The sequence below is a fragment of the Nansenia antarctica genome (genome assembly GCF_963989245.1).
Source record: "Nansenia antarctica genome assembly, chromosome: 4".
Taxonomy (NCBI): Eukaryota; Metazoa; Chordata; class Actinopteri; order Argentiniformes; family Microstomatidae; genus Nansenia; species Nansenia antarctica.
The window spans coordinates 60,712,806-60,739,602 of NC_137689.1; the positions used below are offsets into that span (position 1 = coordinate 60,712,806).

The 26,797-nt window shown below is 42.3% G+C and overlaps 4 protein-coding genes across 4 annotated transcripts; 3 read left to right on the forward strand and 1 right to left on the reverse strand.

Annotated features, from left to right (window-relative positions):
• Window positions 1–5,445: 5,445 nt before the first annotated feature.
• On the forward strand, window positions 5,446–9,462 carry rasgef1bb (RasGEF domain family, member 1Bb; the record flags this gene model as incomplete). The annotated part of the gene is made up of 13 exons (XM_080529557.1): window positions 5,446–5,634; window positions 5,729–5,851; window positions 6,090–6,227; window positions 6,436–6,651; window positions 6,877–6,951; window positions 7,147–7,239; window positions 7,346–7,448; window positions 7,557–7,636; window positions 8,051–8,146; window positions 8,589–8,684; window positions 8,817–8,940; window positions 9,237–9,309; window positions 9,417–9,462. The coding sequence occupies 13 exons, from the start codon at window positions 5,446–5,448 to the stop codon at window positions 9,460–9,462; spliced, it is 1,452 nt and encodes a 483-aa protein (XP_080385683.1).
• A 1,151-nt stretch (window positions 9,463–10,613) lies between these two features.
• On the reverse strand, window positions 10,614–12,484 carry prdm8a (PR/SET domain 8a; the record flags this gene model as incomplete). Its single annotated transcript, XM_080529558.1, has 3 exons — window positions 10,614–11,713; window positions 11,845–12,070; window positions 12,248–12,484. The coding sequence occupies 3 exons, from the start codon at window positions 12,482–12,484 to the stop codon at window positions 10,614–10,616; spliced, it is 1,563 nt and encodes a 520-aa protein (XP_080385684.1).
• A 1,500-nt stretch (window positions 12,485–13,984) lies between these two features.
• Window positions 13,985–22,020, forward strand: antxr2b (ANTXR cell adhesion molecule 2b). Its single transcript, XM_080528901.1, has 17 exons — window positions 13,985–14,315; window positions 14,579–14,650; window positions 15,187–15,258; window positions 15,366–15,447; window positions 15,535–15,639; window positions 15,766–15,834; window positions 16,315–16,395; window positions 16,481–16,541; window positions 16,755–16,850; window positions 17,433–17,502; window positions 18,027–18,105; window positions 18,237–18,332; window positions 18,531–18,587; window positions 18,944–19,039; window positions 19,223–19,396; window positions 19,524–19,604; window positions 21,428–22,020. The coding sequence occupies exons 1-17, from the start codon at window positions 14,197–14,199 to the stop codon at window positions 21,464–21,466; spliced, it is 1,449 nt and encodes a 482-aa protein (XP_080385027.1). The 5' UTR covers window positions 13,985–14,196; the 3' UTR covers window positions 21,467–22,020.
• Window positions 22,021–22,755: 735 nt separating this feature from the next.
• Window positions 22,756–25,498, forward strand: paqr3b (progestin and adipoQ receptor family member IIIb). Its single transcript, XM_080528710.1, has 7 exons — window positions 22,756–22,893; window positions 23,497–23,734; window positions 23,828–23,990; window positions 24,109–24,264; window positions 24,386–24,583; window positions 24,683–24,773; window positions 24,946–25,498. The coding sequence occupies exons 2-7, from the start codon at window positions 23,547–23,549 to the stop codon at window positions 25,089–25,091; spliced, it is 942 nt and encodes a 313-aa protein (XP_080384836.1). The 5' UTR covers window positions 22,756–22,893; window positions 23,497–23,546; the 3' UTR covers window positions 25,092–25,498.
• Window positions 25,499–26,797: the final 1,299 nt, after the last annotated feature.

Here is a 26,797-nt window from a genome sequence, read left to right on the forward strand (position 1 = left end):
GCGAATTTAATCACTGAGGTGGAGCCGTGTATGGCCATGCAGCCATGAGTGTACAGGGAATAGAGGAGGGGACTCAGGACGCTGCTTTGGGGGGCACCTGTGTTAAGGATAAGAGGGCGGAGGTCTTAGAGCCCATTCTCACCACCTGGCGTCGGTCCGACAGGAAGTCCAAGATCAAGTCGCATAGGCCCGGGTTAAGGTGACAATGGTCAGGGGACAATGGTGTTGAATGTTGAACTGTAGTCTACGAACAGCATCCTCACATAGGAGTTACTCTTGTCCAGGCGGGTGGCGTTGCAATGGCGTTGTCAGTGGATCTGTTTTGCCTGCAATTTGCATGTTCGGGTGATAGCGAGTCGTAGACCAGCTCTTTGACCAGCTTCTCGCAGTATTTGCTCACTTCGGAAGTGAGAGCAACATGGCGATAGTCATTTAGGCATGTTACCTTGTTCTTTCTCGGCACAGGGACAGTGATGGATGACTTGAAGCAGAAGGGAACTACAACTGTGGAGAGGGAGATTGAGTATGTGCGTGAAGTGAACACGCCAGCCAGCTGTGGCGCGTATAGTTTGAGCACCCAGCCTGGGATGCCGTCTGGCCCAGGAGCTTTGCGGATGTTGACGCACCTGAGCTGCCTGCGCATGTCTGCTTCGGTGATGGCCAGCGTGCTGTCTGTGCTGACTGTGGTGCGTGCCCTCTCAGGCAGGTTGATGTTGTTGTTCCTGAAGCGGGCGTAGAAGCTATTCAGCTCGTCCGAGTTAGCTGTGTAGTTACATCTCCCTTTGAAGTCTGAAAGTGTGTGCAGCCCTTGCTACATGCTGCATGAGTCATTGCTGCATAGTTTCGACTCTCTCTTTTCACTGTATTCCCATTTGACTGTCTTAATCGCTCTGCAGATGTCATAACAGGCTGTCTTGTCATTAGTTATGTCGCCGGATTTGAAGGCAGAGTCTCTCTCTAAGTGCAGCCCAGTACTGCACTATTATTCCACAGCTTCTGATTAGGATATATCTGTATTGTTTTTGTGGGGACAACTTCCTGTATTCCATTTTTAATAAAGTCTGTGACTCCCTGCGCGTACCAATGTATGTCATCATTCATCTCTAGGAAGATCCCCCAGATCACGCATTCTCGGTAAACACCAATAGTCTAGTCGGAGAAATAGGTTCCCATGTACCCAAATGACATTTTATTTCTGTTATTCTTTTGGTGAAAAACAGACACACAACATATTCTAAGCTCATAACAATATAACTTTTACTATTTTCTTTCGCAATAGTTTCTTGCAATAGCTAAATGACTCTATAGTCTATTCTCTTATATCAATTACAAGGTTATTAAATGGATGGCAGTCACCCTAACTGACATAGATGGCAATCTGATTATACTAGCTGACCTTTTGCAAAAGTAATCAAAACTCTGTTTCACTGATCCACCTCATCAAAAGTGAGAAAAAAAAAGCTGGGTTGATTTTTGCAATATCTTTCAATGAAAGTACAATCAAAACAAACAATTTGGGGTTGGAGCTGGAGACTGCCATGACCAAGGTCATCGATGAAGTGTCAACCTTCCTCACATCCTCCATCATCACAGGGGATGGGAATGAGGTGTTCCACAACGAGTGGGACAACGTCAACAAAATCACAACAAATGTCCACAGCTCAAACATGGTCAACAGTGCTGGCGGCATCATGATCCAGGATACAAAGCCTGGTGCCATAAGCAGTCAGATGGCTGCCAAACGAACCCCCCCCAAGTTGACCATAGCAACTTGAAGGAATCTTAACTAGACACCATTAGGGTCTTAAAAACATGGTATGAGGTATGAGGTATCAGGTTTAATAAAAAGGTTTATGTCTCAATGGGTACTAATCACCTGGAGTACAATCAACTCCCTCACAGTTGTTTCTTCTGGGCCAATCCCCGAATAGACGATTCTTACGGTAAAAAATACATGTTTCCAATTTAACACAGCACAGCATATTCTCTAGATTATTCTCCAACGGATATCTGTGTGTGTGACATGGAAGGGGGTGCATGTCCCAGTTCAGGAAATGGGGCCACCATGTTCCATTTCCCAGAAGCCATCATTAAAAACAGAGGAAGGGGCATAATGTGTGTGGGCAGTGTAACAAATAGACCCGCCATAACAGTTTCTACTTCTGGCAATGATCCAGTGAGAAACTGTCTGTCAGCAGTCACGCACAATGGACCATGTGATCATCCAGAGTGAAAGTGGTAATCTCAGTGGCTGAAGATAACATCCTACGTGGGGTTGTTAATTCTAACAGAGAAAAGTGCCATGTTGGACCCAGTGGGGTCAAAGGGAAGCCTGACTCACAGTTTTACTGGAAGCTTGTATGTGTGAGTCACCCCCGCCGCCCCCCCTACGCCCCCCCCCCCCCACGCCCCCGTCCCTTCCCAGTCTCTGATCTCACACAGCTGTCTATCTAATCCCACTTAGTCAATAACACACGCAGCCCTGCTGTTGTGTAGAGCTTCTTTGTTCTCTCCATACAGTATCCCTGATTATGCATATCGAAGGTAAGACATCAAGATTACGTTTTGTGTTGTTTTTGTACCATGAAAGAAGCAAAATGCAATTGATACGATAATAAGGTTACATAAAGTATAAAGTATATGCACATTCCTTGTGCAGGGAGCAAAACAACTCTTCAAGTTTTCAACTAGAACTGGTAAACATCTCTCTGTTCCTTGTGTTTCCTTTTTTTCCCTTTTCCATCGTCATCGCCGTGATCAGGAATAGCACACAGTTCATTCTGAAGCACTTAAATGCTGCCAGGGCTCCGATGGAGGGTGTGTGTGTGTGGGTGTGAGCTCAAGCTGAGTGTTTATGGTAGAAGTCAGTTCACTGGCGCTGCCCCTCTATGAGGAAGTGGGCCCTGGTGGCTTGGCACTGTGGGCGGAATCCAATCGAAAGGCCTCCACAAGGGCCATTGCCAAGCTCGAGCATAACCGGAAGCCATTCCCAGCTAGCAGTGTTTTCAGGTGTCGCGTGTAGGTGTAGGTGAATAATCGGAGAAAATAGCCTGTAGGAATTGGATATTCTTTTATGAATAAGACTGTTTCAAAGGCGTGCTGCTCTAAATGAATACCACCCACAACCTGGGGGCCCAACTCAATCCATGTTTATGTAATAGGATTTTACGTAACACAGAACGCCCACTGCTTAGAAAGAGAGAGCAGCATCACTGACCATCACATTAGCTACTGTATAGAAATGATCTCAGGGGTTCCAATGATGAACAGCACTGGTAATACTTAAGATTGGAGTAGTGACTTTAAATGAATGTGCAATAACACTATGTGCAATATGACAACCCTAGTCGTTTTATCTGTACAGTATAGTATAGTGGATAGTGTACATAGCCTTTATTTATGTAAACCAGCTCCTTTCCCTTCTTGTTTTTTTAGTTTTTTTTCTTTCCTAGCACCAGGAAATGTCCTCCCAAATGTCGTTGTTTGGTACCTGTACTATAGCAATGACAATAAAGACCATTCATTCATTCATTCATTCATTCATTCATTCATTCATTCATAGTGCTATATGGTATCACTTAGTTTGTCTTTAATTGATTTACAGTTATTCTATTACTGATACATTGTGAATAGTTATACACTTGAGAAGTATGCAATGACAAATTCTGAATTGAATTGCACACAAATGGTATTCATGTTTCTCCACAGTACCCTCCCCCTCTCCCTCCCTCTCCTTCTCCCTCTCCCTCTCCCTTTCCCTCTCCCTCTCGAGTACATTTATGATAAACGTGGTTCAAAGAGAGTCGATGGATGGCGAATAGACCAATGAGATCAATCTAAAATTTCGATTTTCTATATTATTCGTCGTTATTGGTTTATTCTCAACGAGAAGTACACGCCTCCAAGCATACCATAGGCTGCGTTTCCCGGCTTTCTAAAGCTCATTTGAATACGACTCGTCGTGGTCGCTGTTCAAATGACTAGTGATTTCAGATAGCACGAACACAATGAACAAGGACGCAACTGCATGAAAACCGTAATCGCATATTGGTGTGCTTTTTGTGCACTTATTTTGAGGATTGCTTTTTGAAGGATTATTTAATACAGCCGATTTGCAGAGACTTGGAATAGTTACTATATTTTAAATACAAACCTAATTATACTGGATCTTGTTTCTAGTTGGGGTAAGTTGTCCAAAGCTCGTATGATTTACATTTGTAGCAAGGATAGAATAAATAAAACAATGCCTGCAGGGTGTATGAAACATTCAGTGTGGATTGATAAATAATGCATTTCCAATAGTTTTATATTTTACTCAATGGATAAGAGGTGAAAACTGCTTGGATGACAGATCAACAGTTAAGTAAATGTTATTTATACAATTGTTTTAATTTAAACTATACAAACAAACATCTAACTGTAATATAACTTTGTTTATGTAATTCTCTAGATTTACCATTACTTGCTTTGTTATTGTTTTTGTTTTGCAGCACACATGTCTGTGATTACTTGTCTGACACATTACTCACTTATGTTGAACAGACTTCTATGGAACATAAAGCACATGGGTAGAACAGTAATCAACAGTGGGGAGGGATGTGTTTATCCAGTCTGCCTCAGACAGTGGGTTAACACTCTCCCATAGACTGGATCAGACCGTTAATAACACGTCTGGGAACAAGGTGTCTAGCTTTACCGTCCTTATTTCCATGACTCTGTATTTGCCTCTATCAGATTCATCTTCCTGATAAACCTATTCATCAAGGCTGCAGTCAGTCAATGGTGACATAATAGTGCTACTAGGAATGCCCACAGTGGCAGGGAATAGTACAGAGGATAGGCTGATCTGTTCTGGTGGCTGATCTTTACAGTACCGTAATGTTGGGGGTGGGGTGAATACCTCCATTGTGTAGAGATCTTGAGTTGTAGCAGGTTCCCCGTCTGTCATTATTACAGAGAGTTAACCATCTTAATCTTTTAACAACGTTAGAGAGCCAGAAGGGAAAGATCAGGAACATGCAGGTGAGACATGATGAGACAGTGGGACAGTACAGTACAGACATACTGAGTACTCACTGGCATGTGGACCCAGCCTCAGATGTACTGTAGTAGGGTGTTTGTTTACGTTCACCTTTAGGGTAACTCCCTTTAGACAAACTGCCCCTAAGAAAGAGAAAATGTTTGAGAGAGGCTCCTCGCTATAATTTGGGATGAGCTAACACCCCAGAGTGCATGCAGATGGTGTAGCATTACTAGAATGTTTTTATAACATTATTATTCCACACGTTCTCTATCTCTCTCTCTCTCTCTCTCTCTCTCTGAGAAGTATGTAAAGTGATCACTCTCCAATGTGAATGTGCATAGAGACTATATGTTGTTAGAGATGTAACATTTGAAAACTAATTGATTTGACTATGTATACCTTTATTTCCTCAACAGGTCAATATGCCTCCAACGACTCCATACGCTGGCAAGTTCATTCCCAGCCCTTATAACAACAACAACAACAACCATCTTTACCCGCCCATGGAAGCAAGCTATGGGGATATGTGCTATCATGATAACAGTCTTGTTTCCGGCTCTCTGGAGGCCCTAATTCAACACTTAATTCCCACTGTTGACTACTACCCGGATGTGAGTGTTACCTCTAGTACAGCAGACTACTACTTACTATAATGAGCTTATGAGCTTATGAACTGATGCTTTTTTTTCTTTTGATCTCTGTCAGAGGTCGTACGTATTCACCTTCCTGCTCAGCTCCCGCCTCTTCCTTCATCCGTTTGAACTGATGTCCAGGGTGTGTCACCTCTGTGTGGAGCAGCAGCGATCTGGAGACCCACTGCTTGATAAGGTAAAACACACACACACACACACACACTCACTCACACACACATACACACACACACACACAGACTCACTCACACACATACACACACACACACAGACTTGCAGACAGACACACATGCGCACATACACACGCGTGCGCACCCGCACGCACACACATATACACACGCACACACACACACACACGCATCTTTACAGTCTATGTTGTGTATGTATGTGACATTCTGTCTCTCTGTTGACCACAGATCAGAATTCGGGAGGTCGCACCAAAGATCGTGCAGCTGCTGACGGAGTGGAGTGAGACTTTTCCGTATGACTTCAGAGATGAGCGAATGATGCGCTGCCTGAAGGAGATGACCCATCATGTGGCCAGAGGAGATGAGGTCAGTGCTCTGGTTTTACCACTGACTGACTGACTGACTGACTGACTGACTGACTGACTCAACAGAGATGAGATCAGACCTCTAATGTCTAATTTGATTAGACCAACAACAAACTACTCTCAGCTAATAGCTGTGTGTTACATCAGCTTAACATGTATGATGTACATAGATAGAGTATTGATATGTGTCTTTGTGGTTCCTGGAACAGTACTCGTGGCGGGCCATGCAGCAGGTGACTCAGAGGTTGCTTCGGAGGTTGACAGCTCTGGGCCAATATGAAGAAGCGATAGCCACACTCAACGCTTCCGCAGCTGAGAGACCCGCCGCTTTGAAGGCCAAGCAGCAGCAAGGCCAGAGGAGTGACGTTCTAAGCATGTGCGATGACCCCTTCATTCTCGCTCAGCAGCTCACACACATTGAACTGGTGAGGAGGTTCAAACTGTATGTTCACTTTGTTGATTAGTAGTTAGTTACATAGTAGTTACTTTGTATTAGTTCATTAGTTGTTTCTGAGTTGTGTATGTGTAATAAACTGTTCTTTCTGGCTTACTGTTCACTACACACCCATGGTCCATCAATTACATTTGAATGTGTTACTTACAGCAACTTGAGTTTCAAAAAAAAAAAATCCTGTTTCTCCCCCATCCAGGACAGACTCAGTTTCATTGGACCAGAGGAATTCATCCAAGCCTTTGGCATAAAAGATCCCCTGGACAACCATAAGGTACAGTCAGCCTTCTCATTACCTCCCACCAGTTTTATCAGAAAGCATGTCTGAGTCATGGTGGAGAGGCGGTTGAAAGGACTATGGTGTCTCTGTTGTATAAAGCCTGAAGAGAGTTCTCCAAAATGACAATGAAAATATCTTATAATTCACACTAAAGTGGAAAAATAACCATGAATTTCTATCCCCCCTAAGAGTTTCTTCCGAAAACGTAAAACTACCAACCTGGAGGCCTATGTAGCGTGGTTCAACAGACTTAGCTACCTAGTGGCAACTGAAATCTGCATGGTGAGTACTCTTTCATTCTTTCTTTTTTCTCTCTCATCAATTCCTGACTTACTCTCCTTCTCCCTTGTTTTTCCACATTCTTCCTGACTAACACTTTGTCCTCCAGCCAGTGAAGAAGAAACATAGAGCTCGGGCTCTGGAGTTCTTCATTGACGTGGCCAGGGAATGTTTCAACATCGGCAACTTCAACTCTCTCATGGCCATCATCAGTACGTTTAAATTAGTCTAGAATCTCGCTTATAGTTTAAAGAGCTAAAAGCATTTGTATTCAGTCTAAATGCAATCATGAGAATCATAACCCTCTTTGTACCCTACAGCTGGGATGAACATGAGTCCTGTGTCTCGACTGAAGAAGACCTGGAGCAAAGTCAACACAGACAAGTTTGACATATTAGAGGTGAGAGAATAAGTGTACATGCCTGCGCAAGTGAACGTATGCATCCCTGTGTGTTTTGTGTGTGTGTGTGTGTATGTGTGTGTGTGTGTGTGTGTGTGCGTGTGTGTGTGTGTGTGTGTGTGTGTGGTGTGGTGTGTGTCTGTGGTGTGTCTGTCTCTGTAGTGTGTGTGTGTCTGTAGTGTGTGTGTGTTTGTGTGTATGTGTGTGTGTGTTTGTGTGTATGTGTGTGTGTGTGTGTGTGTTTGGTGTGGTGTGTGTCTGTGGTGTGTCTGTAGTGTGTGTGTGTGTGTGTGTGTGTGTCTGTAGTGTGCGTGTGTTTGTGTGTGTGTGTGTGTGTGTGTGTGTGTGTTTTCACATACTGAAGTAGTTTCTGTAATTACTCTTTAATTTGACTCCTTCTTTCTTGTTCTTCAGCACCAAATGGACCCATCCAGTAACTTCAGTAACTATCGCACTGCGCTGCGTGGCGCCACCCAGAGGTCTGTTACTGCACACAGCAGTCAAGAGAAGGTGAATGACCACATACACACACACACACACGACACACACACACACACACACATCAATGCTCTCCCTCAACCACTCAGAGACTCACCCTCACTCTCCACTTTTAAATCCCACCTCAAAACCTACCTTTTCTCCCATGCATACCGTACACCTTTCCTACCCCTAACCATCTCCCCTAACCCTGCCACCCCCCTCCCCCCCTGGACATTGCTGTGTTAATTGTTCGCTGTGCCTGTTCGTTAACTCTGTGTTCTATGTGCTCATGTTATCTGTTTCTTGTTGTTTCTGTGTTTTCTGTTTTTCCCATATTGTCAGCGTCTTTGAGCCCCGGAAAAGCGTTATATAAATACAATCAATTATTACATCATGAGAAATCTTAAATTCTGACACGACTAAAGTGTTTTCAACCTATCACTAACCACTGGCCGTGGTTGTTTTCTTTCAGATTGTGATTCCTTTCTTCAGCTTACTTATCAAGGACATCTACTTTCTCAACGAAGGATGTGCCAGCCAGCTACAGAATGGACATATTAATTTTGAGGTGAGTTGAAATTCACAGTATTGTGTGATTTCTGTTGATGACAATGCATTTATTTGTATTAATGGTGGATGAAGAGGTTGCTGTTTCATTCGTATTGTTTCATTCATGTTTTCATTTCATGTTTTTTCTCAGAAACTGTGGGAGCTGGCTAAACAAGTGAGCGAGTTCCTGGTGTGGAGACAGGTATTGTGTCCCTTTGAGAGAGACAGGAAGCTCCTTCAGTACCTGGTCACCACCCCTGTCTTCAACGAGGACGGTGAGTGCTGCTCTGATATTATTACAAAGTTCAAATATATGTTAATAGAATGATTTAATATTGTATGATATGTATAATAAAAATAGTAGTTAGAGGTTTAGCTCCTGAAGTTTAGAAGACTATTACATTTTACATCAAGGAAAGAGGTTCTGAATGGCAACTTCGAAGAGAGATGATGTTTTATAATGCGTTTCAGAGCACGCTCCTTCGTCAAAACATATCACATGTGCTCACTGTATCTTATTACATTAGCTTCAGTAATAATAAATCAAATTGTTGTTGTTTCTTTCCCCCAGAGCTGCATTTGGCCTCATATGAGAGTGAGGGCCCTGAGAATCACATGGAGAAGGACAGTCGTAGGTCTCTCAGGTGTGTGGCAGAGTTCACTGTTTACTGTTTGACTGTAAAAAAGATTTTCACACACTGCATTGTTTTTATTTGATTTAAAAACTTATTTTATTGTGTCCATTTTGCAGATCGTCCCTCCTGCATAGAGAGCGAGAGCGTGAATATCGTTCATAAGTGGGACACTGGTCGGTCTTCCAGTCCAGCGAATAAAGCTCAGGGTCGACTGAGTCTTGGAAATCAAGAGGCTCACGGAGGATGGATGAAATAACTGTTCCAAGCACTCACGCATAGGATTGCTCCCTCTGGGGGAAACACAACTGGAGAGCTGGAGATCCTGCCTCTCATACTGTATATTGACAGATGAGTGCTTTGTAAAATATCTGCCCTCACAGTATTACAGCTTTTATAACAATGAATGGGAATTTGGTCTGAGTGTTTTTCTAAATGTACTGTACTCTCTTTCTGAAGTATCATGAGCTTGTTGCTGGTTGGCTTGCTCTGTGTTCATAGAACGTAAGCTATTTTGTTTGTTTTTGTTATTACTAAATAGTTTGTGCATGGCGTGAGTGTTTTTTCTGTATGTTAAGAGTCGTATGAAATATGTGTGCCGGCTGAAAGAGCTTAAATAACAAGAACCTCAAACTCATTGTCATCTCGTGGTCTTGAATTGAGAATGAATGTGATAGAAGTGTCTGTGAAAACTGCCTTTTTTATCACTATGTGTTTGTTCATCCTATTGTTTTTATTTTCAAAAACATTTTGTAACATTTCACAGTATTTTCTTTTTACAATATGGTTTTGTATTGTGTATGTCATTTTATTGTATGGCCACCCCACTTTGTTACTTATCAGGGTACTCTGAAGTTCTTATATGAGATAAGAGGTATATTTTCAAAATATCAAAATAAAAATACATTGATACAGCCTTGTGTGTTTTTTCCTACTGAAATGAATATCACATCATAACATTCACAAAGCAGTACTGTGATTTATCTTTGATTCATCATTGGGCCCCAGCTATTTCCGGAAATGCATACAGTACATTTAAAAAATCTGTAATTCATACTGAAAATAAACAGTTTATTGTAAACAAATAAAGAAATACATGACCAACATGCCAAGTTAAACAGAATTGAGAGGAAATGTAGTCTATTTAGAACAGAATATATCACATATTATTATAGCAAAGCAGGCTCATATATTTTACAAAATGTTTGAATTGTATATGTTCATTATATCAATACTACTGATAAGAATCTGAAGAATAAGACTTTTCCTATTACTACAACAGGTCACATGAGGTTGTTTGTAAGGTGAGAGAGGGTTCATGTGTGGGACCTCAAGTGGCGGGCAAGGTGATGGCGCTGTCTAAAGACCTCACTGCAAGTAGGACACTTGTGTCTCTCATCTCTGAGCTGTTTCAACTCTGCTGGCTGTGCAGAGAGCGCCCCCGTGTGGTGAGACCTCATGTGGTGCACCAGATCCGAGGTCATGCGGAAGGAGACGTTGCATTTGGCACACCAGTTCTGGGTGTGCAAGGCCAGTGAGGAGACAGACGGGGACAGGAGCACCCGTGATGGCGGCATCTGGATCTGCATTGGTTTGGCTGGGGTCTTGGGCCAGAGTGTTATGCTGTAGAGAGGCTGCTCCTGTCTGAGGACCCTCCCCTGGAGGAGAGAGCTCTGGAGGTCTGTGCTACCGGGAAGTTTAGCCCTCACCAGCAGGGGGGTGCTTTGTGGGACAGAGGGTGGTGGTTGGAGGAAGGACCTCATCTTCTCTGAGGCAGTGACCAGGCTGAATGCAGGGGCCACAGGGGTCTCAGTGGAAGATTCCTCTGAAGTGGATGCAGACAGCATTGCTATGAGAGCCTGCTTTAGGTCTCTCTGCTGTACGGCCGAGTCACTACCGTGCTGGCTACTCTGGTCCGGTGGACTGGATCTGAGGACCTCAGGGTCATGTTTCAGGTTTAGTTGGGTTTTCCAGTTCTTGGCTGAGATGCTCCTCTTGCTGCTAGGCTGGGAACTAGAGACAGAGCTGGGTTGTCTGATCATGCTGAAAGCACACTGCCCTCTGTTTAGTGGTTCCGGTTTTATCATGAGTGGTTCGGAGTCACTCACGATCTCCTCCACCTCTGTGGAGTGTTTCCTTTTGAGGCTATGACAAGCTGTGTCATTGGATGGGCCTGTCTTATTCTCCATATCCCTGGCGAGGTTATGGAAGTCTGTTGCAGGTTTTACACCATCTGGAGTTTTAAGTTTGAAGACAGGCAGAGAATTAGGTTTCACATGAGGAGTGTAGTCTTTACCAGGTTTGGTGTGGCTGTTTTCTGGCTGCCTCCGTGTGCAGAGGAATCTCCAGTGCGCCAGAAAAGGGAACTCAGACTCAAAGTGCTGGTTGCAGTTTGCACACATGTATGGAGGAGAACCTGACAATTAAAGAGGAATATAGATTAATATCATGTTATTCAGGAATTAAATGTAGAACAAATTATGTATTCACAGTATATGAAATTGTAAGGAATTGTTTTTAATTGTGCTTTCTAAAACAATACCATACCTTTGCATTCCATCTCCAAAGGGTTTAGGAGAAGGAGCTTGGCCAAGTCTTTTCCATACCACACCAACATCTCCTCTTCCTTTTTGATCCTTCTAAGAACTCTGAAGAATAGTTGTCCGTTTTTCACATAGGCCTCCAGGTTCTGCTCCTCGGCGCTCCGGGCTGACTGGACAAGGCGCAGCCACATCGGACCGTCTTGGCGCATGTTGTGCACTGAGGTGTCCACCTGCGTAGTCAAACCATGAGACAAAGTAAGGAAATACAATTTCAATGTAAAGAAATAAAACCATTGTCTAACTGAAATCTTGAGTGCGCTTTAGTCTGCTGGGCATGGAGAACATTTCCAAATAATTTGACACAAATTATTTTCGGACAGATTTGTAAAGCGCTCTCAGCCTCTCACCCTTAAAATGTTTGGTGTAGTTCTTCTGTCCATAGACTTGAGAGCAATGAAGGCGATGCTGTCGTAAACGGAGGTATGCTTCAGCTCACAGGGTCCAAAAACGGCGTTCGCAGGTATGTCGCATGTGGTGTGGACGCGGGTGAATATGTCCGTTATCCACTGTTGGGCAGCTCTCCCCTCTGCACTCCATAACCATTTGGACCGAATGTCTGCCTCCAGGTTCGCCTGAAAAACCATGATAATGTATTCATTTACAAGTAACAGTAAAGCCAAAGAAACTGCAACACCACTCCATATTAAAATTAATAGACTTACCATTTCTGTAAATAAAAAAACAAAAAAACAGACTGAGTAAAAATCCTTTAAGAACTGCGCGTAATGGTCCTTAATTGTTGTGGTGTTCAGATGCGCACAATGTGCAATGTAAGAGTGAAGAGGTTTTTATAGTGTAATCTTCACAATGAGATTGGGAGTTCTCTACCCCCCCCCCCTCCTCTCTCTCTCTTTATATCCCCTCGTTGAACTGGGTGACACTAATGATATGTGACTATCGGAGAGATTACTGGAGTGTTGGTGGAAACTGAAAGAGGTCATGAGTGTCGGGAATTTAGAAGACTATTGAATGCATGAAGGCACACATTTACAGAATCGTACAGTGAAAGACAGTAGCCTACCAGAACTGTTCCAATATCTATGTCTGGGAATGTAGACCTATGGGGTCTCGGGATCACTTTCATTGGTTCCTGCACGGGCCTGGCTGCTAACTCAAATCAAATATTCCGTAAGACATCCCGTAAATAGGGACAAAGTACGCGCTGGGCCTATTTGCTGTCCGCGGGTGGTGTTCATGGTGTGAATTGCATTCCCTTGAGGCAAGACGACAGGCATGCACAGACACCATCACTATCGTTTCGCTTCCAGTGAACGCAACACCGGCAATGCAACACAGTGAAGGCTAAATGGAATGATAACCTTTGTTGTGCCCTCAAGCGATAACCCCAATACATTGACATGTATTATCAGAGCATGTCACAGTAAGATGTTTCCAAATAAGACGTTTCTTTTTAATTTCAGTCTGTGGCGAAACAACAATGCCATGCGTAATGGGGTGGCTATATGCTATAGAGAAAAAAGTTTGGTCTTTGACAGTGGTGGACTCAGGCTGTTTGAAGGGCAGGGGCGAAAAGGAAAAAAGGGCACCTACTGCACAACATGGGACCCCATCAGTGCACATGGTCAAGTTTAGACCATTGGAAGGGCAGCCAATAGGGCACATCCTCTAATTTCGCCACTCAAAAGGGCACTTTAGTGCGACGCTTTTCAACTGTGGGGGCACATGGTCAAGTTTAGACCATTGGAGGGGCACCAATAGGGCACGTCCTCAAATTTTCGCCACTCAAAAGTGCATTTTTGCCACTCAAAAGGGCATTTTTGCCACTCAAAAGGGCACTTAAGAGAGACGTTTTTCAACCGTGGGGGCACCAGGAGGGGCGGTCGCCCTGAGTCCGCCAGTGGTCTTTGAATTTCCATAAAGTCGAATTGATTTTATTAAATATTGTTTGTCACCTCACCTGACTTCTTCTGTGCTGGTGGAGACGCGCGTTGGTTCGAAAGAGCGCGAGTGCGTCTGTCCTGTCCAAGTTCTGCGCATGCGCACTTCAGAAGGGATGGGAGTAGCAGGCTGAACATTTACAGGCGATCCGCCCCAAACGCTTTTATTCGCTCAGTCCACTAAATTAACAGTAACCAACAAGTGTCGAGGATGCTTAGTTTCAAAGAAATACGACCACGACCGTATCATGTCATGGAATTGTCATGTCATGGTTTTCTCTATGTCCTCGTCGGTGACAGCCACTCTTGTTACAGCAGGACGATGTAGCCAGTGGTACAGTAATATGCCACTCTTCTATTAAGAAAATTATATATTTTTCACCAAAGCAATTATCATCATGGACAGACAATGGACCGCAACGTTTGTACTCCTGCTTAGAGTTATAATAAATGCATTTTGTAAAAGCGAAGACGCCTCTTGCCATGGAGCTTTTGATATTTATTTCGTTTTAGATAGGTAAGTATAGCCTAAATGAACACTATTTAATATCTGATCATGCACAAATATCTTTGTGGACCTGTGAAGTGCATGTTAATTATATCTAAAAGATACAACATCATTGTTCAGTCCTTTTAAATCTTTTTGTATTGAGTAAGAGATTACCAAGAACATGTCAATGGGTGACTCCTACTACATTTTGAAGCCTTTGATCTTTTAGTCAGTCCAGTCCTTGTATGGGTTTGTTTAACTTCTGGGAGTTTGCTCTATGTGTTCCACAGGTCAGGGAGTGTGTCTGATCACTGGAGAGAGATCTATGGCTTTGTGGAACAGCTAACCAATCGGTTTGTTAGGTAAGCAATGCTCTGTAGTCAAGGTCTGTATGAGATTTACTGTCCAACGTCTAACTTTAGAATATGAATCATGTAAGAAGATAGTCTGTATGGCAGTAGTGCATTGCACATGGCCCTTTTAGCTAGCTTAAGTAATGATTTATCAAGGACATATTTATACAGTGAAATCAATAATGGTCTGTTGTAGCAGTGGTAAAATGGGACATCTTTTTCAAGCAGTGGACACTTGACAAACTGTTGGTCTACTAACCATTCTAAAATAACCAAGGGACACAGGCTAGGAATATTTTTAAACTTAATAGTGGAGTAAATTTAACTCCAGAAAGCACAGATGGTTGTTGTGCACAGATGGTTGTGGTGGCGACCAGTCTAGATGAATTGTATGTTGGAGAAAAGGGTTAGCCCTCAAGTTTATACAGCAACATTACACGACTACTGTAGGAGTATTGCTAGTGTGGTCTTTTAGATACAAAATGGATTTTACTGGTACTAACATTGTGTCTTGGTGTTTTATTCCATCTCTATTTTTCTTGTAGTCCAAGGATGAGAGTGTCCTACATAGTATTCTCATCTAGAGCGCAGGTGATTCTGCCTCTCACTGGAGACAGGTAGTGACATCAAATCCTCTTTCTCACCAGAAACAACACCAAACTTCTCTCGTACACGCTCATCTTACACACCCTATGTCAATCCATCTTTTTGGTTTTAATTATAGATCTGAAATAGAGGAAGGTTTGAAACAGTTAAGCAAAATCAGACCCGCAGGTGAAACATACATGCATGAAGGCATGAAGGCGGTATGTATACACATTTAATAGCACAGAATAAAACCTTTTTGTAGTTGCTATATTATGTTATTAATATGATATCATACATTGATGTAGGCTTCAGATCAGATGAAGGCCCAGGTCACAAGGTCATCAAGCATCATCATCGCCCTGACTGATGGGAAACTGGAGGTTTATCCATATGAACTAACAGTACGGGAGGTAAGGCTGCATACCTTCTACATAACATCAATGTAATGTGATAGTCCAGTATTCTGAGTACCTGTAGTACTTTATGTTACAGTGCTGTTTTCCATTGACGATAAACTGTTGTCTGTTTTTCTGCAGGCTAACACTGCCAGGAGCTTTGGGGCTAATGTGTACTGTGTTGGTGTGAAGGACTTTGATGAGAGGCAGGTATGAGTCTTTTGCAAGTTTTTCTTTTGTAGTGCATTCATTTTTATATTTGGTTTTACAGCATTTAGTATACAAACAGTGTCCCTGAAATAATTTGTTTACATTGACTAATGTAATTTGGCCTACAGCCAAAGTACCAATTTAAGCTTTACTCAACAGCTATATGGCTTTCTTTCTTAATAATAAGACCTCAACTTTCCCACTGGATTAACAAGTACTGTTACATGATATTGGAAGAATAATTCTAGTACCAGTGTATAATTTGATCCTCTATCCATCTCAGGGAACAGTAGTCTGGACAGGAAGTCCTACGTAATTGCCTGATTACTGTAGATTCTGCCAGCCTCGTTTCCTGCTCTTGTTTCATTACATTAGATGAAGGCCATGGAAACCAGACAAGTAAACAGACAGAGGCAGAGATTACTGTGTTGTTGAAGCACAGATAGTGTTGTGCTTCATCTTGATTCTATATACCTACAGCTTGATGACATTGCAGACAGCAAAGACCAAGTGTTCCCCGTGGTGGCTGGGTTTCATGCTCTCAAAACCATTGTGAATTCGGTGAGGTTAGAATGATCACATGGTACACTATTATTTAATATAATTTCAAGACAGATGTATCAGTTTTATGATTCTATTTTCACAGATTTTGAAGCAATCCTGCACAGAAATATACAAAATAGAGCCATCAAGTATATGTGTGAATGGTATGTTGCAAAGCCTAAGTCTTTTGTCTATGTTGGTCCTGGTTACATTTGATAAAAATGGGCAGTGTTCTCATGCCCTTGAGAAAGGCCTGTGCTGCTTTATGGACTTTCACATTGATCAATTGTGATAAATAAAGCATTGGCTAAAATGTTGATTTGTACCTGAAAAGCATAAGAGCTATAACGCTTGATGTTCTATGAATGCTATTTCAGAATCCTTCAACATTGTCCTGAGAGGAAATGGGTTCACCCGAGGGAGGAGCACAGAGGGAGTGGTCTGCACTCTGACTGTCAACCAAAAGAGTTACAGTTAGTAAACCCTCAGCTACACCCACCACATTCTACATTCTAATAAAGAGGCACAGCTACATTCACTCCAGGGGAGGTTGGTGGAGGGAGGCACAATTCAGAGGAAGGGCTCATTGTAATGCATGGAATGGATTAAGGAATGTTATGATACCAATCCTCTTTCCATTCCACTCATGTTTGATACCATTCCTCATTCCGTTCCATGATTACAATGAACCCGTCCTCCTACAATGAACCTACCTCTACCAGCCTCCACTACGTATGTAGCCCACTGTCTATAACCACAGTCCTTTTTTGTAGTCTTTTGTAGCTTTGCACCCAACATCCACTCCAGTGTTTCATCATCACCCACTTCATTACTTAGCCAAGTTGCGGGCATGGAACGAATGTTGTCTGACTATTTGGCAAAATAGAGAACAGTCAAAACTGAGAACAGTCTGTGTCTTCTTTAGTCTAATCAGAGAACAGAGATCTCATTATGTAGCGGAATGCTTGGAGACTTATTGTGTCATTACTTTATAAAGAGCACACAGTGTCTCTTCACTAGGCATGAGGCTAACACAGCTGTCTCCCCCCTCTTAGATGAGAGGCCCAGTGTGGTGCAGGATGGCTATCTGCTGTGTCCAGCCCCATTGCTGCACGAGGTTGGACAGTAAGTGCACCACTCAGCCCTCTCAGAATTCCTGGGGTCCACATATGGACTGTTGGCACTCAGTTGGCCACATCAAAAGAATGGTATGATGTTGAGTGGTAGGAGAACCCTGTTGATGCAGTTTAGCCGTATATTCCAGTATAGAAACCAGTCTGGTTTCTTTATGTAGTGTTGTGTGATCGAATGGAATGAGCCTGTGCAAAATGGTGAGATATTCTGTGGCCCAAAATACAATACACCTGGCAGAACATCATGAAAGCAGAGTTTGTAAACATAAGACTTGACCCTCTGTTCTGTTTGCTATGGCACAGCGCCCTGCCATTTCAATGCTATGTAGGGTGATACTCACACTACGTTTGACCTACTTAGTGAGTGTTTATATCTCTCTGTCTCTCTCTCTGTCTCTCTCTCTCTCTCTCTGTCTGTCTCTCTCTCTCTCTCTCTCTCTCTCTCTCTCTCTCTCTCTCTAACCTTCACTCAGTTTTTTGTGCATTTGATTTGACTGTTTTTTCTCTTCTCCACAGATCGATAGATGTGCTGATCAGCTTGAACAATGGTCAGTCCTACATATCAAGCCCGATCACCATATACGCCACAACATGTGTGAGTAATGTTTTTAAAAAGTTTTTTAAATAATCTGCCTCAATACATTGGCATCCAAACACTCAAATCTACTCAAGTCTAGTTGGGTGATTTAGCCTGTGGTCTGCATTGTTTCCCGTCCCCTGTTGCAGTCAGATGGGACAGTGGTTTTGGTTGTGGTCCTGGTTCTCATCCTGCTGCTGGGGTTGGTCCTGCTGTGGTGGTTCTGGCCTCTCTGCTGTACTATTGTGAGTGTTCCCTCCTCTGCCATAACCAAGCATCGATTTTACCTTCCAACAGTAAGGCAAGGGGAAAGTATAAGTGAAGTTGTATCAGTTGACATGTTGGTTGTATAATGTTAGTATAGCCTTGATTATTGTAAGCTTCTATTGGATTTGTCTTTATGCTACTTCTTTTAACCTCTTTTATGTTATTATGTATTGCAGGTGATCAGGGACCCCCCTCCCTCTCGCTCCCCTCCTCCTCCTCCCCCTCCAGTGCCGGTGAGTGGGCTGTGGCTTAGTTGCTTTATGTATCATGAGATGAGATGAGATGAGATGAGATGAGAGATGAGATGAGAGATGAGAGTTTATTGCCATTTATGCATACACATTAAGCATACACATATAGGAATTTGATTTGGCGTTACAGTAAGAGCATTTCTAAATGCAATGCAAACAAAACAACACAGGACAGACAGCAGTGCAGACAGAACACAACAAACTGTAAAATGAGGTGTGATATCATCTAATGAGGTGTGAAGAAAAAATAAAAATACAACTACATTTGATCAGGCAGATTCATTCGTCGGTATCTTTGGCTTAGTGCAGTGACTGATTCCCCTGCGTCTTGTCTACAGGAGCCAGATGAGGATCTTCTGCCTAAGAGGAAATGGCCCATGGTGGACGCATCATATTATGGTGGAAGAGGACCGGGAGGGATCAAACGCATGGAGGTAGGCCTACAGTAGGTTATACCTGTATGAGTATTGCCCCATTAGAGCATTCAGTCATCACTACAAGGGACTGCTTGATATGTATTTTGAGAGTGGTGCTAAGAGACAGACTGTGTCATTTTACTCGGATGTGTTTTTATCGAAGGCAACCTCTCAACTTTTCCCTTATGGTAAACTGTGCAGGTTCGATGGGGGGATAAAGGCTCTACAGAGGAAGGGGCACGGCTAGAGAAAGCTAAAAACGCAGTGGTAACAATGATAGAGGAGGTAGACGAGCCTATTGTAAGGAAACCACCTCCAAGACCACCCCCTATCTATCAACACCAAGAGCAGTCCAAGTGGTATACCCCCATCAAGGTGAGTCCCAATAGTACATTTTATACGACTAGTTTGATTGACTGTCAATAAAGACTAGAAAGATCAAGGGAACCCTGTTTACCGTGTCTGATCCTCACAATCATTCTTGTTTGCTGTATCTTTTTAGGGACGTTTTGATGCCCTGATGGCCCTCCTCAGACAACAGTATGATCGAGTTGCTGTCATGAGACCAACAGGAGCTGACAGGGTAAGACACTTTCATGGTACTATGTATCATTCCCACAATCACTGATAATTATTAGCTATTATTATCTGTGACAATAGATTCCCATTACCTTTATGAGGAAGCTATGAACCCCACTGATCTAACAGCACAGTTGTGTTGATGGTGTTGACAGATGTGTCCAACCTGTCTGAGTAAGAAAAACACAGACAAAGTAAAGACAAAGAAACAAAAAAAGAGAGAATGGCCATAGCAACATATCAGTCTCTATTGCTTGGTCAATCAGGCCTGGTAGCCACTAGCTCTATCACCTCATTAGTGCATCACGCAGACAGGATCATCAGTGGCGAGGGACACTAAGGGAGAGAGGGAGAGAGAAGCTGACAGGTCAGTTACCATTCTGCCCACTGAGAGAGAAGGTGACAGCTTTAGCCATTAACTATGGCCCCCCACCTCCCCCCCTTCCCATATGGGATGGATGGAGGATATTACAGTAAATTAGGGGGGATTGGTGTACGGATGTCCGTGAGAGTGGCCGGCCGCTGTGACCTCTTTGCCTATTAGCACCATTATGCTGTCTGAGGCCTCTTGGCTGTCACAGCTCAGGACAGCACTAACGAGCCGTGCTGGATATGAACAAGGGAGGAAGGAGGGGAGGTGGGGGGGGGCTGACCTCTGTCCTCCTAACCCCACTGTCTGTCACGCTATCTGCTCATGTGAGGTCTTAATTAAGGGTCTGGGTACACATTGTTTTTGCATTAGTGACCAGGGTGTCGATTAGCGTCATGTTGATGTGATGCTGCTGTACTAAATGTGTTGTTCATCTTTAAGACATTTTAACAATATGCTGTATTGTCAATATAGCGTAAGTCCTGAATTCTGTGAGTAATCCCCACTGCTACCTAGTTAACTATAACACTACTTTACATTGTTAGCAGGCTCACAAAACAAGCTGTGTATGTATTAAACATTTTCTAAATAAAAGTCCAAACATTCAATCCGGTGCCGACTTGTTCCCCCTTTCACCAGACTGTGCCACCTGTGATCCAATTTTGAAATGTGTTTTAATAATAATAAAAACTCCCTAAATGTCTTTGACTTCAATAAGTGAAATCTTCCATGGGACTTTTTAGTTGAACTACATGGGAAATGTCTTCATGGGACCTGTGATATCATATCTATAATTAGATATCTCCAATAACCAGGCTGTGTGTCCTGCTGGATGGGGGGCTGGTACCTGCTCTCTAGTCTCTGACTGGGCTCTGGATGATCTTGACAGAATGGGAGTGGCTGTTCAGCCAGTTATGCGCTCATGCTTCATTAGCTTGATTAGCTGATAGCGCTGTCATGACACTGCACCACTCCTCATCTCATTGCACATCACAGTCAAAGCCCGGCTACCTCAATTGAGTTCAATTATGATAAATTATTGTTAATGTCAACTCTACGCTGTGTTTTCAAAACAATTTCCATGATATGTCACGTACATTGCAAATCTATTAGGAGCTCTCATTTGTAAAAGAGGCACCTAATTCATCTGAGATACATAGAGTATGGTGAGGTTGTAGAGGGTATACCAGCACTACATGGAGGAGGGCTGGTTTGACATGGTGGGTTGTTGTTATCTTTAAACCAGTGGACAGCAGGTCTGGGCTGGCCACACTGTCTATGCAGAGGGAAAGCAGTGAGGCATGAGCTATGTCATACAGTGTTCTCTACCATTGTTCAGGAGTAGGGAGGTGGGGGTGAGGAGGCATTACTGTAATTCAATCTACACTAGAGTAGCCTAATGTAAAGAAAATAGATTAGCCTAACTGTATTTTAATGTTGCTGTTTCTTTCTGTCAGGGGCGCTGTATCAATTTCACCCGAGTTCAGAGTCATTAGATCACATCATGGTCTTCGAAATATGATGCTCTGGAGGGAACAGGACCCAGAAGACATCGTGCCTTCAAAAACATCATCAATGCGCCTCTGATTGTACTGTCATATCACTTTTTCTTGTAGTATCAGTCATATTGTAATGCATGTTTATTCAGAGATTAAGGAGGAAAATAACTGGGATATTGTTGAGTGCCTTTTTGTATCTTTCATTGCCAATGAACATGTTTTTTGCATACCAAGGATGAAGCCATACGATCATATTGTGATCTCTCTTTGCACACTTTTGATCACACTTTTGGGGGCAAGACGGTTATCCATTTCCATAGTACAACCCTAACCTTGGTCAAATAACCATGAATCACAACTCAATTCTAACCACAGTAAAACATTGTAAAAAAATATATTATTTTCACAACTAAATAGTATTTAGTATAAGTTTGATGCAGTGCATTGATTGGGTCTTTGTTTATTTGATTTGTACATATTTAAAAATGCATTAATGTAAGCTCTGTATAAGGAGCCATTGTGTCACGTATTGTAAATAAAGATGTTTTTCAGAATGCTGTATGTGGAGAGATAACTGCATTAATACAACAAAGGGTTTCACTTTCAAGGAAAGCTAGCAAGAGGGTTAAAAGCTCTCCAAATGTCAGTAGGCCTATGTGGGACTTTCATATCTTCATATTTGTACAGGATCTTTGAGTATTGTCATAAAGCAAATAAATTAATATAGTATTCCCATGTTATATAACGCTTGTAATGAAAAGCTTACTCTGTTTTCAGTGTCAAGGGACAAACAAAGCAGACTGTCAGATCCTCTAATTTTCTCAATTAGATAATCACTATTTAAGAGGGGAAAATGTGTTTAGTATGATGGATGTGACTATGACAACAAAAAACTTTGATTAACCAACATTGATAGAAAACTGTGTAGTGGACATGGACAGAGAGCATCTAAACTGTTTCCTTTTCAGCTGAATTCTATACATCATTGGAATGAATGAATGAATGAATGAATGAATGAATGAATGAATGAATGGTCTTTATTGTCATTGATATAGTACAGGTACCAAACAACGAAATTATGATATCTAGTGCTCAGTCTGTGTCATGTAGACGGACTTCTGAAGACATCGCTTCTGGTTAGTTACTACACCTCCCTCAATCCTGATGTCTACTACTGATGAAATAAATGAAATCGTTTTTCATTCAGGCAGTTTCCAAACGGCAGAAAGAAGGTCCTCGACACATTGTGTCGCGTGTCTACTGTGTAACGTCAGAAGGATGTTGTAGCTTGCTGCCTGGGCTAGCCAGCTGCTTAGCATAGTTTAATATCATTTAGATGTTCAGTTTGTAGGATCTGTAGCCAGCAAAGTAAGGACACATTTGCAGATGACGCCGCAAACCCATCGGTAGCAATGCAACAAAAGGTACTTCGTTGTCTGATCATCTTTGCGATGGAAAGGTCCTGCATTATGATAGTTGTCTTAGCATGTCGGCTAAACTGTCAGGGAGGAGGAACCATTTGCATTCTGATTACTAGCCAATCTGTCTTCAGTCATGCATGTTAACTTGCTCTTATTGATACTGAACTAATCTTAACGTTGGATCATATTGTGCTTTACAGCTGACAAATAGCTACTAGCTACCATGAGTGTTAGGCATAGCAAGCTGACCTCTCCAGCTAGCTTGCTCTGAGTGCCTTGTAATAATAATAATAATAGTAATAATAATAATAATAGTACTAATAGCAATAATAATAATAGTAATAATAATAATAATAGTAATGATAATCATAATCATAATCATAGTAATAGTAATAATAATAATAATAATAATAATAATCATAATCATAATAATAGTAATAATAATAATAGTAATAATAATAATAGTAATACTAATAATATCAATAATAATCATAATCATAATCATAATCATCATAATAATAATTCATTATATTTATATAGCGCTTTCCCGAGGCTCAACGACGCTGGTACATGTAATTACCTGGTTTGTGTTCTTCCTCTTTTCAGCCTTAACCTGTGTCAGAACTGTAGACATCTGACATCTGAAGCTCTTCAAGATGCCTCCCAAGCTCCTCAAGAAGAGCACCCACTACATTGAACTGGGAAGTTACCAGTACTGGCCAGTGCTTCTCCCCAGGGGTATCCGCCTGTACACATATGAACAGATTCCATTATTTTTGAGAGAAAATCCCTTCATCACAGATGGATACAGAGCTCACCTGCCATCAACACTTTGTTTAAAAAGGTACATACTACTTATCTGGATAAAGTCAATGAACTGCGTTAAAGCTGATGATTGTTTGTGAGCTTGTTCGTTATTTGTTCTCCACTCTTTTAGCATTTTCATGATGTCCAATGAGACTGTGAACATCTGGAGCCATTTGCTGGGGTTCCTCCTGTTCTTCTATCTGGGAGTGAATGACGTGTTAACAGTGCTGCCGGCTTCAGGAGCAACTAGAGAAGATTACGTCATCTACTTGATAGGACTGTTCTGCTTTCAGGTGTGTGTGTGTGTGCCTTTGGTTTGCTTTTGTATCCACATCCGGCCTTTTTAGTTGATCTACATGTCTTAGCTGCTTTCAGGAGTAATGATGCTGCATGCTACTTTTCTTTGTGTAGGTGTGCATGCTCTGTTCTGTGGGGTATCACCTGTTTTCCTGCCACCGCTCGGAGAAGACGTGTCGCCACTGGCTGGCGCTGGATTATGCTGGAATCTCTGTTGGCATCCTTGGCTGTTACGTTCCAGGGGTCTTCTATGCCTTCTACTGCAACAGCGTATGACCAGTCTCACCATTTGTGTATTTAAGTTAAGATTTTGGTCAATTGATATTCACAAACTGACACTGAAATCAATATTTAATTCTCACCTTCCTCTCTTTCCTTGCCCCTTTCTCAGTTCTGGAGACAGGTGTACCTTGGTACTGTTCTAGCACTGATATTGGCCGTGTTCTCGGTTCAGATCCACCCTCACTACCTCTCTAAGGAGTGGCACCACCTGCGCACTGCCATCTTCTGCTGCGTGGCTGGCTATGGCGTCATCCCTGCCGTCCACTGGGTGTGGCTCAATGGGGGCTTTGGTACTGCCGTCGTCCAGGTGAGTCACCTGAGCAATTTGCTAAGAGGGTTAGGTCAAGTAGTATTATGTTGCCATGTCTACATTAAGGGTATTTCTGCCTATGTTTTCTCTCTATAGTTGTTCTTCCCTCGTGTGATGGGGATGTATTTAATAGCTGGAGCTGCTTTCCTCTTTTACTTCACTAAAGTCCCGGAGCGTTACTTCCCAGGTGAGCCTTCACGTTCATGCTATGAGGCACATTCCTTAGGTATCACTCTGCTTCTATTGCTGCCCATTTCAGTCACATCCTCTTCATCTCTTTTAAACGGCCTGTTGTGATTTTAATACTTACACGGGTGGAAAGGATCTAATAACATTGGATGACCTTTGACTTTCCCCAGGGAAGCTGAACTACGTGGGTGCCAGCCACCAGGTGTGGCATGTGCTGGTGGTGTTTATGTTCTACTGGTGGCACCAGACAGCTGTGTACATCATGCACTTCAGACACAGCCAGCCCTGCCCAGAGTTAAGCAGCAGCAGCATCTAGCTACCGTGGAGCCTCACACACTGGACTCACAGACCAGACCAGAGCCACGCAACTCAGCAATGCAGACCAGACTAGTGCAAACGGTCAGTTAAGCAGACAAGACTATACACCAGAACAGTATCACGATCTAACAGTTAAACCTCATTGTATCACAACTCACTTGAATCTTGGGACTGTAAGGACATTTATTTAGATGCAGTACATGGCATTATACATAAATCCAATGAAATGCTGTATATTTGGAGGAAAGTATACTATCTACTTGACAATTCATTTCCCCACTCATATCTTGTGGGGATCAAGAACAAATACTGGAGCAAACTAGATTGCTCTAATGTTACTCCTGGAGCCTGCTCAGTGGGATCGACTGAATGTTTATATTCTGTGGTTTTATAACACAATAGTGTTTGGGGGAGGGAGGGCGGGGGGGGTCACATGACTTGCTGTTGTTCAGTCCTATATGCACAGTATGCAACATACCTGTATCCCTCTGCAGTTTAGCATTTTCTTTGGCCATGATGAGTATATATCTCTGACCATAACAGAGATCGTATCTCAGCCTTCAATGTCTGGAAACGTACAGTAGCTAAAACAGCTGTTACCTTGAGCTGTTTTGCCTTTTTGTGTGACCTCAGTGTTATGTATGCCTTTAATTATGTTTACTGTTTGTATCTGATTGCAAATTGCCTTTGGTTTGTTGTTAAATGTTTGTTGTTAATTTGAGTATGATGGACCTTTACTTTGGAATGTTAGCACTGCCTAAAAGAGCCACATTATTTGAATGTATCTGTAATATGACATGTTTCTCTTTGATTATTCTAAATCAATAAAGAATGCTGAAATAATATTTATAATATTAGAATATTGAATCTATGAATGAACAGAAAAGGGTTACAATTATGCTCCAACTTTTGGCATATAAAAATATCATCCTTAAAGAGGACGAGGGAGAGCCTTAGTCTTATGTGTCATCAAAAGGTTAGTTTTGTCATGAGGATGATATTAGTCTCTCATCCCAGTCTGATAGAATCTTTGACCTGCCAGGTCCATATGTGATGTGAGGGATTATCCACACACGTTATTATTTTTCTGCAGCTGCTAATTAGAATGCTGTAATAACGGTTTTGACTTGTGAAATACTCACAGACAACGAATCTGCAGATTTGACAGTCCTGCCCAGATAATAACTAAGATCATCTCTCTATCTGACGCTGTCTGTTGGCAAACACTGCACAACATCATTAGTACTAATCATGTAAATTGGCCCTGGAGCAAGAGAGAATCTAATGATCTTTGGGAGTGCAAGTACATCTTGACAATACTAATAATACTACAGTATTTTCCTATTGGATAAAGAGAATATAAAAGAACATTAATTATCCTTGAGTAGATGCAAAGCAAGAGTAATATAGACCAAATCCACAGATTGAGACAGACCATAGCCATCTTTATCAGGCTTACACACTGTACTTACATCCTCAAGAGAGGTGTTTGACCTTTCATATCAGTGCCTAGCCTCACTTGACTACTGTCTTAATTTTCAGGTGTGGACAGCTGCTTCACTTAGCCCCAATTTGTGACTAGACCTACTACTCTTTACATTTGGATGTTGTTGACGTCACAAATTGGGGCTACTGCTTCACTTTGCTACCCCATAAATAAGAGATTAGACAGCCGTGACTAGTCAAATACCAACAGAACTCCTA

What these genes read in the sequence shown, in the direction of transcription:
- antxr2b (XM_080528901.1), top strand. Translation starts at nt 14,197, where the DNA reads ATGGACAGACAATGGACCGCAACGTTTGTACTCCTGCTTAGAGTTATA. An exon ending in TTGCTGCACGAGGTTGGACA is followed by an intron (nt 17,503 to 18,026) that starts GTAAGTGCACCA and finishes TCTTCTCCACAG; the next exon opens with ATCGATAGATGTGCTGATCA. An exon ending in GGCCTCTCTGCTGTACTATT is followed by an intron (nt 18,333 to 18,530) that starts GTGAGTGTTCCC and finishes TATGTATTGCAG; the next exon opens with GTGATCAGGGACCCCCCTCC.
- paqr3b (XM_080528710.1), top strand. Translation starts at nt 23,547, where the DNA reads ATGCCTCCCAAGCTCCTCAAGAAGAGCACCCACTACATTGAACTGGGA. An exon ending in TCAACACTTTGTTTAAAAAG is followed by an intron (nt 23,735 to 23,827) that starts GTACATACTACT and finishes CCACTCTTTTAG; the next exon opens with CATTTTCATGATGTCCAATG. An exon ending in TAGGACTGTTCTGCTTTCAG is followed by an intron (nt 23,991 to 24,108) that starts GTGTGTGTGTGT and finishes TTCTTTGTGTAG; the next exon opens with GTGTGCATGCTCTGTTCTGT.